The 15,557-nt window shown below is 36.8% G+C and overlaps 1 protein-coding gene across 1 annotated transcript in view; it reads right to left on the reverse strand.

The window, feature by feature from the left end:
* LOC138704383 (farnesyl pyrophosphate synthase-like) overlaps window positions 1-4,884 on the reverse strand; it is a 46,688-nt gene extending 41,804 nt beyond the window's left edge. Inside the window, exons 1-2 of the mRNA XM_069832212.1 lie at window positions 4,796-4,884; window positions 3,441-3,591 (exon numbers count right to left, since the gene is read on the reverse strand). Coding sequence (XP_069688313.1) covers window positions 3,441-3,591; window positions 4,796-4,884 — 240 coding nt within the window. The remainder of the gene's footprint in view (window positions 1-3,440; window positions 3,592-4,795) is intronic.
* Window positions 4,885-15,557: the final 10,673 nt, after the last annotated feature.

Genomic DNA, 15,557 nt, shown 5'->3' on the forward strand with positions numbered 1-15,557 from the left:
AAACGACTGATAATGCCATGTTTGCAGTTTATCTTAGGGAAGATAAATTCGATAGCTTCCCGTTGCTTTCCGCACACCACTCTCTCTTTCGCATCTTAAAAGATCCCAAGGGGCCCCAGCGTAGAGGTGAGAAGAGTGGAATTGACTAATTAGGGCCTCCATACTTCACCGAAATTCACCGAAAGGGTTAAATGTCAGTTGTATCAGTGTTTTTGACCAGAAACCGAGAAATTCCAATTAGCCTTTGCCCCCGTGTGCAAAATTGAGGGTCACGACTTTTTTTTTTCTAAAAATTATGCTACATTTATGGTTTCTTGGGGTGCTGAATCCAAATCTGAGCTCAGATTTTCTCTGTCATGTACCATTTATCCGAAACATGCATTGATACTTTGAGCAATGAGAATGTAGCGTTACTGAATTTAATATGAAGAAGTGATGAAGTGACACATGCCCTGTGCCAAATATTAAAGGTTTATTTTACAAAAACTATTATATTTCATAATTAACAACTCATATTTAGTCAAAATGTTTATACCACTTTTTTCTCTTCATAGTGAAGTTGCTTTTCCTCTTTTGGGAGGTCCAAGAGATATTTTTTGTAGCCAGTGTTTTTATTCCCATTGACTGCTTTTTTTTCTTCTGCCTCTTTCACAGAGGAAATATGGAAACTTAGCATACACAGTCTACTGACCAAAAAGCATGCACAACTCTTTGAGATCTCCACAGTTCACTCAGTTATGATCTTTACATTTTATCTTTGGAAGAACCAGTTGAAAATTCTCGTAACTTTCTATAAGATGTACCGAATGACCAACAGGTAGCGAAGCAAACTTGTTGCCATTGCGCAAAAGCACTGATCACTGCCTTCAGACTTCTTTTGGAAAAATTCATGAAAGTCTCCATTCATCCACTTGGTACTGAACATTAAGCTTTTGTATGAAGCCAGGAATATCATTGCAGTATGTATACCAAGGCACCCTCTTATGAAGAGTAGGAGTAAATTCCTCCTCTCTATTCCTGTATCAATGAAGAAATATTTATGGTGTCAGCAAATTTATTTATTTTAATATGGAGCGTAAGAACTCAGCTTTTTCCTTGGGTAACACTACATCTCTTGTTACATCATCGAGTTCAGACTGGTAAACTATTCAGGACTTTCACCTTTTACATCAAACAGCCTTCTAGATTGTTTCTGATCCTCATCAGCTGGATAGTACAAAATTTTACATTAGAGGACTGGATTATGGATGGAGCAAAATCACTAGTATATTAATAATATAAAACGTAAAATATAGTTTTGCGTAAAACTGATCCGTGATGTGCCATTTTCGATGTCATTTCTGGCTTCAGCACACAAGAATACATAAAGGAGAGCTAATTTCTTTTTCAAGTTTTTCATCGCACGCCTGTGTTATTTTTTCTTTATACAGGTCAGGTATCGCCTGTTAATAGCCCACACGTGATGGGCAGTAATATTTTTAAAAGACAGGCAACACGAAGTTTACAAAAAAAAATGCCATTGAACATTTAAAATAAATCAATTAAAATTAAAATAAAAAAATGATTTTACTTCACCTGGAGGCGAACTCACAACCTATATCATGGGAAGCAGACATGTTACCCCTACGCTACATGCGGCTGGTAAGGTTGGCTACATTGTAGACGAATGACTTTAAAATAATAAACATCACAACAATGCCTTCAACTGCAGCGCGTTTACACTCGTGAACCGCGCGGTAGAACTTTACATTTCTAACGACCAAGAGTCGACCCATTCTTTCTGCCTCGAAGTGTACCTTGCATCATGTGAGGTAAAGTTTGAAAGCTATGTTGATTAAGAAGGTGAATTTTAATCACACCTGTTTCAACCTTTACAAAATGCTGTGCAATAAAAGGACGCATTTATTCATCGGCAAAATATCAATGTCTGCTGCTGTAATTCTAAAGGACTGCCTAGTTGGAGGTTGGAGTGCAATGTGTATTACCGTAATGTGTAAGTTGTTTACATAATATTAATTTATTTATTTTGAAACGTAATTATTTAGTAAGAAAGTTTTTTTATTTTAAAATATGTACTTTTGTCGTTCCGTTTTGTCCCTTTTTCGTACAGCAAATTATAAGAGGGGTAACTTTTCAAAACGCGATAAGTCCAGAAATAAAGATTTTACAGGAGGTGCTAAAACCTAATATCTTGAAATGTTTCATAATAATTTATAGTCTAATTACGGGAGTAGGTTAAGGAATCTGAAAACAGAAGATTGTGATATGTATGTATATATATATATATATATATATATATATATATATATAATCATTTTGTGGATTTATTTAAAGGTATAGTTGTTAGTTAAAATTTTGAAACTTGAGGACTTATCCCGTTTTGCACCAACCAGAATGATACATCATGTTTTGAAACAATACCATTCATATTTACTCGTATTATTACTATCATCCAGAATTTTATTTATTGAAAAAGGTAATTATTAAAATTACTTACCTTTCCAGATCTCATAGAGCACCAGCGTGCGTCCGTGGCTATTGGCTATGCATGACGGTGCATATTGCGATACACTGCTTGCCCGTTATCGATTTCAGCGAGTGCTGATGACCACTCCAACTCATCCGCACTCACGAGCAAATAAAGAGCCACATTGACATTGCGAGCAAGCCATGTGCAGGAATCCAATTTTTGGAGTGATAATTACGTGGGTGATATAGCCAATAAGAAACAAGGAATTTCGTGTTATTGTTCACACTCAAAACGGTTTTTGAACACGCAGCTCGAGTTTGTCTTTGTCGCAATAACACAAGACAGAATGAAGGATTAGCGTGGCGAGTAATAAACACGCTGTTGAGCAGCGGTGTAAATTCGAGTATCAAAGAGCGATTAACCACATAAATATTGTCGTCAACGTCTGACACGGGGAACTTCTCAGCTGTAAAAATAATTTTACTTTCTATTCGAATATATAAAAACCAACATCAACATTCGTAACAAGTTGGACTTATCGTGGTTTGAATCAGAAACGATGTTGGACTAATCGCGTTTTGCACCAAAGGTCAAACTTTGTACGATATTTAGAAGTGTAAATATTGCTTTTTGAACCAAACACACTGCAGCTCGATGTAGGACATATTTAAGAGTATAAATCCGCTTCAAACTAATTTACAATCGAAAGTGGACTTACCGCGTTTTGAAACGTCAGTTCTCAAAATATCCCGTTTTGTTGTTTCAAAATCTGATCACATTAGTATAGTAAACCCTTACATGGATTGTATACGAAGACTAAGAGGATGATGAAAATTAGGCAAGATTGGAGAATGCTGGGTTTGCAATGACAGACCTGCCCTTGGGCAGAAAACTATGAATGAATAGCAGCTTAAAGTTTAAGAACACGAGGAAAGATCTACTGTACTACATTCTTTAAACTAAAACTCACTTTTTCCAACCAATCACCAGCTTCAAGACTGTCGTGATAATGTTCTCGTGTTGCAAGATTTCGCATAACATCTTCAAAAACAATCCTGAACTCTTTTCTTTCACTTTCCGCCTGTTGTGGACCTTCGGAAAATCCCTCTGTTGATAGTCCACTGAAATATATAAAGAATAATTGACGGGGTGCAGTTCAAATCCTGCTAAATGCATAATTTTAGATTTTGATAAAAATGAGAAAATTATGTACCGACCTCAGTAACCATGAATTCTTTTTAAATAAGATTGCAGGCATATTTTCTTTTTTTATTAGAACTCAAATTGTCAATAGACTCGTTCAATTAGTTAGGAGATAATGTTGTTGAAATTGTACATTAAGCAGGATTTGCAGCGAAATTTCTATGAAAAATGTATGAAATTAAGTTTACAAAAGTATATTTAACTGAAAGACATAATGTGGTTAATTGTTATACATTTTTTCATATAATAAGGGATATTTTTAACAATAAAAGGACCGTCTCGGTCATTCCGACCGGTAAGTGTTTTTATGGCTCACATATTGCACGGGACTTATGTTAGCGCATTTATATACGTATGTAATGACTTTTTACACTTACACTTTTTATCTATCATTAAACGTGCTTGAAAAAAACAAAATCTTTAAAACGAATGTAGCAGCTAATGTTTGTGGCGTGTACGGAACTCATGTCTACACTATGGTATACTTTTCGTTTCGGTATCCTTGTATTTTGTTAAAAGCTATAAGCGATTCTAATGTGAGATTATTTCTGGACACTGTTACCGAGCGTTTGGTGTTCTAAGATGCCGAATAGTATTTATTTTCTCATTTTCATCTAATTTAATGTTTTACAAAAATCTTACATCAGCATTGAAACTGGAACAAGGCTCCTACAACAGACCTATCTGGTTTCGAAGACGTAATTTACGTTCTATAAATCTGAGGTGCATGAAGGTAGTACCAATGGAAAGAGAAACTCAAAAAGTTTAGTTCCTTATCTTAACCCATTAACGCCCAAATTATTTTTATTTAAAAAAAAACGAAAATAATATCACTATTTCATAAATTTAATCCATAAGATGCCAGGAATATGTTTTGTTTATTTTTCCGTGCACCAAGTAGCTGAAAATCCCCCGGTCTATAAATAGACCGCTGGGCACTTATGATATCTGCGTATTCATTTGCAATAAAGTAAATATATTTTTTGCGTATTTAATGCAGTATAACCAGAAACATTTACACCAATATAAATAAATTTATTTATGACAGTTTTAGTATTTAATGCAACAATACAATGCGGCAGCTATAATGAAACACACTTATTTAGTAATATCTGTCTTTACCGAGTGTGGTAAGGCTCAAAGCATCTTTGACAGAGAGTTTCATCACACTTCTTGCGGAATGTTACTGGTCTGCATTTACACCATTCCATCCGGCAGTGTTTCTGAGAGGGTCATTTTGCCATGAAATGACCTCTACTATATCTATCCTCAAACCAAATTTTACTCCTCGAGGTGATGAAATAGGGCGCTCCATTCTCTTGCAGTTCGAAAACATCTAGAGATAGTGAACACCCAAGCATCGTCGGAAGTCAAGTAGGTCCAGGGAGTCTCGTCCATGTATTTCTCTGTAGACAATCCAACCATTTACTACAGCCATATCCAGCATTCTGGCAAAGAGATCTCAGTACCACTTTTTCCATGGATTGAAGTGGCATATTTCCCTGCTAACCAATCATGATGGTCCACTCCACCCATGTACTTACCGTATTTCTTTATGACCTGTGAAGTAACGGTTAGCGCATATGGCCACGAAACCAGGTGGCCCGGGTTCGATTCCGGTCGGGGCAAGTTACCTGGTTGAGATTTTTCCGGAGTTTTCTCTCAACCCAATATAAGCAAATGCTGGATAACTTCCGGTGCTAGATCCGGACTCATTTCACTGGTATTATTATCTTCATCTCATACAGACGCTAAATAACCTAAGATGTTGATAAAGCGTCATAAAATAACCTACTAAAAATATGACCTGTGGTTGCTGCACACTTATATTCTGTCTTACATTTCTGTCCCACCTGCTTGCAGAAGCCCCTACATCACAGTTTGATCCTACAGGTACACATCTGTTGTCATCCCACTTCACAGAATTTCACTATTAGTGTCAAATGTATAATCGTAGGACTCTCGTACTGCATTCTGTAATAATTTCGTATCCTGAAGAGTAAAGGCATCCATTTTGTTTTCTCTCACAGTTTCTGTAACCCGGAAACCAAGATCCTGAAGGTGGAGCAAAAGGTCTCTACTTCTAAAAAAATTATCAAATCATGTGTCACAAGCATGAGGATGGACAATGCAATCGAGCACATTCAGCACAACTCTGCTGCCTAAGACTAAGTCGTGCCTATTACTGACGTCATTTCAGCTGTGTCCTTACCAGAGATTTTTTACACAGGGAATAGAAAACCTCAATGTGATGTTGGCCACAGAAGAAATTAGTCAAAAGTGATACCATCTGACATAATATTACGAAAGAAAATGAAGCAATATATCGTAAAAAAAGTAAATCCTTGGCGCTATAGCCCATGAAGGGCCAAGACCGACCAGCCGACTGCTGACCTCACGTCCACATGCCGAAGCAGAGGTGGACGATCATCCAATCAGAATGGAAGTATCGTGTGGTTAGCACGATGATCCTCCCAGCCGTTATAGCTGGTTTACGAAACCAGATTTTCGCTACCTATCGTAGCTCCCTAAGTGTATCACGATGCTGGGTGGGCACCGGTCCCATACACTGGCCGAAATTTCATGACAAAATTTCTTCCCCCATGAGGACTAGAACCAGTGTGCATTCCGTAACGCGAGTTCTAGACAGGATGCCTTAGACCACGATGCCACAGCAAGGGGCAGCAATATATCGTACCATTACAATATTGAATTTTTTCCTGTTTACTGTTATAATATGTTGGTGAAAATAGGATGCATGGTTTTCTTTATTGGTCGAGAAGCATTATTGCATATTTTATAGACCACTGTTCTTAGAAGTAAAAAGGAATATATCCATTATGTATACACTGCAGACGTACACCGTATCACATTTATTTCCAATTTAGAGCATACAATAACACGTTCTGGGGATCGAATAGGTGCTACTCATCTTTCAGATGCTAATCTACTTGCAATAGTACAGTACTACTGCGACAGTCACTTGCTAATATCAACTGTTACGGTACAGAGTGCAATGACACACCTTTCTCCACTGTTATTTTCACGTGTTATCATAAGTGCCCAGCGGTCTATTTATAGACCGCAGCCGTTTCAGTTCATATTGCTCCAATCAGTTTACATAAATATGTGTTTTTCTTGTGCAATGGAATAGTAGTAACCTTGACACTACTACATCACAAATCAATAACAATATCGAGACATTATAATACGGAAAATTAATTATATTCTTTACACAGTGTGACATCATTTTATACCTAAATAATTCGAACTAAGATACCTTAATGAATTCTTATTTTTGAAGGAGGATAAAATGTTGGCAAGTTTAGTTAACATCTTACATGATATATTTATGATGATCATTAATATTGGATCAATGGGGCGCCAATAAAAAAATCTAATGTAGTCGAGTGTGCAAGGGTCTATAAATAGACCACTGGGCGTTAATGGGTTAAAGATGTTCAATGTGCCCTCCTTTGGTAACACGGCACACATCAAGCCTATAGTCAAATTCCACGTAGGTACGCTGATTTGCCGACCCCCAGATTCTGAAGTTGTCTGTTCACCTTACCACAAAGATGAAAAGTAGCTTTGTCAAAAAAATTCCACGGAACGGATAAATTCATAATTCAATTAAAGTCTGCATACTTATGCATAAATTTCTTCGTAACACTTCGTCCACTGGTTTTAGGGTTTGCAGCAACTGTAGTCGGTACGGATGAAATCGGAAACACTTGCGAAGAATCTTGCTTTAAAATCAATATACCAATTATGGATTGTAGGCCCACTGGGTGGATCTGCATCAAACTTTCTTCGGTAATGCTGTTGCACATTAATAACCGATTTGTTTACGCGAAAATCAAGCTCTTCTGTCCCCTATAGTAGCCATTTCGCCTCAACAATGAAAAAATGGTATATATATGCGCTATTATGAGACAGTGTTACCAAGTAGGAAAACAATGTTGCCAAAACTAAACTTTTTGTGTTTCTCTTTCCATTGTGCTATTTTCATGCACCTCAGATTCATAGAATGTAAATTACAGGTGTTCGAAACTGGAAAGGTCTTTTATAGGAGCACTGTGTGTAATTATTTTTCCATAGTTAACTTTACATTTTCTTTACAAATTTGTGGAAAACCTCGGAAAAACCCAACCAGGTAATCAGCCCAAGAGGGAATCGAACTCTCTCCCGAGCGAATCTCCGGACTAAGCTACGATGGTGCCTCTACAAAAATATACAATACATATCAGGCAGAATATTACAGTTTAGAGACATAAACAATTCATCGATTGAGTAGAATGTAAAAGTATGTAGACATTTGGTTAATTCTGTTCTAACCCTATTCCCTTGGCTCTACAAAGCTTTAAGACAATTCGGCAATGCATTGAAGACAGTAATACACCGTGTCTCTAAAGTAAGTTCCACATTAATTTTCGCATACGTATAAAAGTACCAAATCAAATACATAGTGATATGTTTCTAGACTTTTTACAATAGGCCTACTTAATGATGTACATTTTCATTTATCAAAATAAATATTCTTTCTTTGTTCAGCAAAACTATTCGTATGAGGAAAATATTCGTTCTACGTCACAAGTCGTGACTGGAGCGAGCCTGAAATATGGTAAAGTATTCCTTAGATTAGAGTATAATCAAGTAAGAAATAGCTTTCTGAATCTAACAACGCATCTCGCAGGCCTATTATTCTTCCACATATCTCACGGCTTCATTCATTTCTACATTTCCTGACTGCAGCAGAATGACTGCTATATTATAGGCAGTTGTTTGAAGGGATATTGCGACATACCAACATTGTACACATATTCGCTGCACCATCATAACATTGGCAGTATGGTCTTTTACCACTCTGAATCCTAAAAACCTTTCATTTATTTTTATTTCACAAGGTTTTCCAAAAGAATCTTTAACTAGGCTATATCAACATATCTGAAAATTTGAATTCTTGCTCACATCTTGTGCAGTATCCACAATTATAGAAAAAAATTGTGAAGACTTGATTTCATTCACGATTATATTCTCCATTTTCTGTGATAACAGCTGTTTTGGAACGGTTGGCTTCAATCTTTACTTGGTATAGATGGTAAAAATATTGAATAAACAATACTACCAAAATAAAGTAAAGGGTGCGTCAGAAAGAACGGATGGATTTCAAACTATCGATACGCAACGAGGAGAGAGATATAGTGAGGGGGACCACGACTGTTGGGTCAGCCATAGAATGCAGTTTCAGTTGAGAATATGGTGTTGGTCTGGTGTACAACGTGCTTTCATCGTAGAGACATTTTTGAAAAATGAAGAGTCTGTGATCGCCACTCAGGACTCATTTCGACATCGGATGTCACGCTAGGATTCCAACTCGGAATACAATTTTGCGGTGGGTGGCTTCATTTCGTATCACATGTTCAACATTAAAGAAGAAATCACCTGGACGAAATTCTATTGCACTGAGATTGTCCGAGGCTACGGTAAGATCTCGCGCCCTGCGACTTCTTTCTTTGGGACCATTTGAAGGCGTAAGTTTGTAAACATCGATCACATACACTGGACGAACTGAAGACAGCGATTCGTGAAGAAATCGTGGCAATTGCACCAGCTATGACTGTGAAAGTGATGGCGAACATCAGAAAACGCCTCGATGCCTGTATTGAAAGCCAAGGACATCATATGGATAATGTTGTTTTCCATAAATAAACTGCATGTATTGATGAATATGTTGATAACAATAAATTTTTGATTTGATGAATCTTTACAATTTTCTTGCCATGTGAAATCCATCCGTTCTTTCTGACGCACCCTGTATTACCTCGCCGTAGAAAGCTATGACAGGGTTGACTGTCTCTTTGGTAAGGTGGTACAAAGAAAATACTTCATGTAAATTCTCAACTCACTCCGATAACATTTATTAACACAACTGTGAATGAAATGGATATGAACAAATGTCCCCCGTAAGAATACAATCGCTTATAACCCAGCACTCCAAGTAGGCCTAACTTTGTTTATTATTACAGTTCACTGAACTGACATTGGTCAATATATAATCTAGTAATGCCATCTGTGCTTCCTAGTTGAAGTCGTGAATAACTAATTCGACATGTCCTCGCTTGTCTGACGTATTATAAATCTCTATTGCAAAATCCACTACAACTAATATAGCACTGTTTGAGGAATGCCAGCTTCTAATCCCGCACTCGCTAGGATATCAAACTCTTACTATGAATCACAACATAACCCACTCTATCATTATAGAAAAACCTGTTACAATCCTTGCCGAACCGATCCCGCATCCACCCCAACAATGGCCTCTCTCCGCTACTCTCATACTGCCATCCTCACATAATACACCACTCCATAGACTGGCTGCCACTTTAAATGGTAATAAATCACAATTCCAGTTCGACTCCCGACTGCTCTGCCATCACATCACAGATATTTGTTGGGTCGCCAACACACACAGCTCCCACCGAGCTCACCACAACTGTCGTTCAACCTTACACCACGAAGGTCTCCTCGAAACTCGACTCAAAACGAAATTCTCCCCAAAACTCAAACTGTATGTCAATGCTCCCCCAAAATGGCCAATGACAAACCAATCCCAAGTCACGTGATCACTAAAGTTCGCTCCTTATACGTGAGGAATAATCGAGCAATAATGGAAGAAAAGAAACAAGCTATCTAAAGGAGAAAGTAAGACTGAAAATGGAGAAGAAGTAAAGCCATCTATGAAAAGTGAGGTAAACTAATACTAAAAAGAAAATAATAAGAATAGAAAATAAAGAAAGAAAGGAAGAAATGAAGGAAGAGGAAATAAAAGGAAGTAGTGTGCCGAAATAAAACGGCACACTTTGAATCCTAAAACCTTTCATTTATTTTTATTTCACAAGGTTTTCCAAAAGAATCTTTAACTAGGCTATGTGAACATATCTGAAAATTTGACTTTATTGATTTTTTCTTGCTCACATCTTGTGTAGTATCCACAATTATAGAAAAAAATTAGCAGACTTGATTTCATTCACGATTTGATTCTCTACTTTCTGTGATAAGAGCTGAATTAATCCATTTTGGATTTTTGGGCTGATGTATTTTTCAGATGTTTTAGGTCCATGTACATGCTGCTGTAATACTGGATCATACTTAGACAATAAATCCACAATAGCTAAATAATTTTCACTGTCAGCTTTCCCTAATTCTTCTCTATGATCTCGTAAAACTAGATAAAGTGATGACGACATTAGTTATGCGATCAAGAATTTGTTTTCATATGTTAATTTCTTTCTGTACTTAACGTTCGAAAATAGAATAAACCATTTCTTTTCTTTACCAGACATTATAAACAACACATGTCTCTAGTTAGGAATGAGACATTTCGTATGTTAAAATTATTTTGAAAAGCTCTGCCAATCACGAACGCCTTTTATCTAAGAAAATTAAAAGATGCTGAACTGCGTAGCTCACAATAAACAATGTCTTCTTTTCTAGAATAGCAGAGCCATTCTCTTGTCATTTAAGCCAGATTTTGTTAATTTTTCATGGAGAAATATCTATTATTTTGCTTAGGATCTTTCGGAAATGGACTTTGGGGTTTGCAAGGCTCATGCTGTATAATAAACTGCATTGTCTCTTCATTTAAAATATCTCGAAAATTAGCACGATCAGTAGGAAATTCCTCTCTAATGCTAGTAGTATCATCGAAAGAAGTACTTATATTCTGCTGTGCGCTATTACTTCCATTCTCAATTTCAATAGAAATGTCAGGCTTTCCATTATCAAGATTCACACACTCTTCATCTTTACTAATATTCACTGTACCACTGCTTGAATTTTCATTACTGTCAGTTTGTTCTTAGAGAAACAGATGATCTACTTGAGCATGGGCTATTACAATTTTAATTTATTATTTCGGAATTAGTATTAAAGAAGAAATCTATTTTTACTAATTTTGAAACCGGTCTTTCATTTCAATCTCTCTTTTTTTTCTCCGTTTTAGCGCACCACTCAAATGCTCATAAGTAGATTTAAATGTCTTCATTTCGCAAAGAAAAATAAATTGAATTGCTAAGACTAGGCTATTTTAGTCTAATATTGTAAGCGACTCGAGACCAGAATAAAACACTATGCTTCACTTTTACCAACGTACTAGTCTAGATATAACATCCAAGCGACACTGTATCTGCCTCAATAATGCATTAATAAATGCTACGGAAAAATAAACCATTACATTCACGAATCTAACCTAAGTATATGTCTTTTTGGCGGCGCAGGTAGAAACGACAGGTTCGTGTTATATTTCAATACCATACTCACGTTTGTTGACATGTAGGGTACCGGTATGTTCATTGAAAATTTTCGAGCTCTTTTTCTTTTATTACTTTGCATGTATTTTTTCCCCATTATGACAAAGTAATTATATATTTTTTTCCCTCTTAATTTTCAAACGTTTCGTTTTTTTGCGGGGTCCCTAGAAACTCGGCCTCCCAGCATCGCGAGTTCTGCGGGACCCCCAGTTGCGCCACTGAAATTTAAACATTACATAATTTTCAGTAAAGTGTTTCTCCATTTGTTACTATGGTTACCGGCAAATTCTTGAAATCTTGAATTCAACTTGTTGTGATTTGAGGATTTAACTTGTCACGTTGAAAACCAGTCATTAAACTGCACAACTCCACTGCAAACGTTAGTACGTAATGATACTGCTTCTCTACTGTGCATAATATAGTAACTGACTATAGTCAACCACCCATAGTTGCGGATATACTACGAGTTGTTTAGAAGGACAGAGTGTAGTATGCTAGTGCATTTATCTACATGCCTGGCTGCACTCAACGTGAAAACAATGTTTTGATAGGAACTTCCTAAGATTGATTATACTTACTTACTGGCTTTTAAGGAACCCGGAGGTTCATTGCCGCCCTCAAATATGCCCGCCATTGGTCCCTATCCTGAGCAAGATTAATCCATTCTCTATCATCATATCCCACCTTCCTCAAATCCATTTTAATATTATCTTCCCATCTATGTCTCGGCCTTCCTAAAGGTCTTTTCCCCCCGGCCTCCCAACTAACACTCTATATGCATTTCTGGAATCGCCCATACGTGCTATATGCCCTGCCCATCTCAGACGTCTGTATTTAATGTTCCTAATTATGTCAGGCGAAGAATACAATGTGTGCAGTTCTGTGTTGTGTAACTTTCTCCATTCTCCTGTAACTTCATCCCGCTTAGCCCCAAATATTTTCCTAAGTACCTTATTCTCAAACACCCTTAACCTATGTTCCTCTCTCAAAGTGAGAGTTCAAGTTTCACAACCATAAAGACCAACCGGTAATATAACTGTTTTATAAATTCTAACTTTCAGATTTTTTGACAGCAGACTGGATGATAAAAGCTTCTCATCCGAATAATAACAGGCATTTCCCATATTTATTCTGTGTTTAATTTCCTTCCGAGTATCATTTATATTTGTTATTGTTGCTCCAAGATATTTGAACTTCTCCACCTCTTCCAAAGATAAATTTCCAATTTTTATATTTTCATTTCGTACAATATTCTGGTCACGAGACATAATCATATACTTTGTCTTTTCGGGATTTACTTCCAAACCTATCTCTTTACTTGGTTCCAGTAAAATTCCCGTGTTTTCCCTAATCGTTTGTGGATTTTCTCCTAACATATTCACGTCATCCGCATAGACAAGGAGCTGATGTAACCCGTTCAATTCCAAACTCTCTCTGTTATCCTGGACTTTCCTAATGGCATACTCTAGAGCAAAGTTAAAAAGTAAAGGTGCTAGTGCATCTCGTTGCTTTAGCCCACAGTGAATTGGAAACGCAGCTGACAGAAATTGACATATACGAACTCTGCTGTACGTTTCACTGAGACACATTTTAATTAATCGAACTAGTTTCTTGGGAATACCAAATTCAATAAGAATATAATATAAAACTTCTCTCTTAACCGAGTCATATGCCTTTTTGAAATCAATGAATAACTGATGAAGATTGATTATAATATGTAAAATATTAGATGTAGAATAATTTATAGAAAATATGTACAAAATTGGTGAGATATATAGGTAAATATCTGAGTAAGAAATCCGTGACAATCAAAAGGTTTAGGAAGCACAGGATTAGATCATTGAAGTAGTCGATTCTGTATCATTATTAAAAATAACACAGCATCATTACTTACCTCACGTGACTACTGCTGTTATGTTGTGGAAAAGCAGTACTTGAGAGCACATTCTTATTGCAATTTCTCCGAAACAGTATATTTTCACTGCTTTTAACAGAATAGAATTTTTCACTAAGAAATTGAACATTTTGATACTTTGTTTTTCCAGCTATAGAGATGTGTCTTCCAAATATTCTCAACATTTTTCTTATTCCTGTGACGGGGATTATAAACGGATATTGCAACCACCATGAACTTGCAGAGTACAGTACCGGACTTGTGTTATCCTGTGCCAGAGGCTTTTATAACTTTTAAGGTGTAGGCCTATTTACTTAAGTTATGTGGTTTTGCAGACAGTATATTATCTAAAAAAAATGTCTTTTATGTCACTTGGACTTACACGTGTTTTTAGCTGTTCTAGTTATTTCGAAAACGAAAGAGAGATAAAGCGAGCTTACAATTGGCGTTGAACTTCGCGAGAATATAGCTGCGACTACATACAGGAACACGTTCCTCTAAGTACTGGGTGTTCATTTCAAAGTGTGTCATGACGTCACTGTTGTTGGGTCACCGATTTGAAGCGAGTTTCAGCTTATATGTTGGAGAAGTTGCCTATTATTTAAGGCGTTCCTCAATCTGAACTTGAGAACGTGTACGGTATAACTTGAACGTTGTAGCAACAGATGGCGGTCTGTACGGTCTGTGTGCTACCATAACCTCTTTCGAACTCTGTTTTGCGCCGGCAAGTCGTACGCAGGGTATTTGTTATCATCGGTTGCGTACGGTAACATTCCACAACACAAATCAAATGCTCCGTGTCCATGTTGACCGTCGAAGTTAATGTCAACAAATACATAAGTAATCGTCTTAATCCTCTCCCCATATCCCGACAGTACGTATTTCCAAACAGTTCACATTCCTGCCACTACCGGCGTTACAGTACGTATCGGCACGTACTCTTCAGAATGAACGCCGTACTTGCTAGCCAACTTCTCTGCCTCTTAGATTATACACCTGAGCTGCGGAAGTGTAGGAAGATTGAATTCTCTAGGCTAATCAGCTAGCCACACGACGGTATACAACGAGATAAGACACATTTTGAACTGAACACCCAGTATATTCAATTGAATTAGGAGCGTAGAAATATTTCTCAATTTTTTTAAAAGTTATTTTGAGTTAAGCGTATCTTATTTTCTGTGTTCTTTGAACATTTAATTAAAATTAGGTTGTACAGCTTATTTTCAATTTTCCAAGATATTGTTTAATGTGAAATCATCAGTCTTCATTCTCTGTTCTCTAACACAGTTTAAACACAATAATTGAGCGGTACATGTTGTGTATTTTTAGGTGTCTAGAAACAATATACTGTACAATGAGAGACATAATAGTTAAGCGATTCGAGTTTTTTCTAATTCAAAGAATGCCACACTACACATTCTACAGGCCGAAACTTTTCAATAATATGTTGAGCAGGTATTCGCTTCGAATTCGGTTTTCTGTTTAAATAATACATAGGCTATCTATGATGAGAAGAAATTAAAACTGTAGCTTCTTATGAACCCCGATACAGATTTTGAAACATTTTCGATCCCTCAACAGTTTTTGTCCCTCCCTGTTGATGGCAATGACCTTGCACTTCCCTATTCACAGCAAATTAGGTGAAGGGGTTGTTCAGAGCTACATAATCCTGATGTGC

The sequence above is a fragment of the Periplaneta americana genome, chromosome 8, assembly GCF_040183065.1.
Source record: "Periplaneta americana isolate PAMFEO1 chromosome 8, P.americana_PAMFEO1_priV1, whole genome shotgun sequence".
Classification (NCBI taxonomy): domain Eukaryota; kingdom Metazoa; phylum Arthropoda; class Insecta; order Blattodea; family Blattidae; genus Periplaneta; species Periplaneta americana.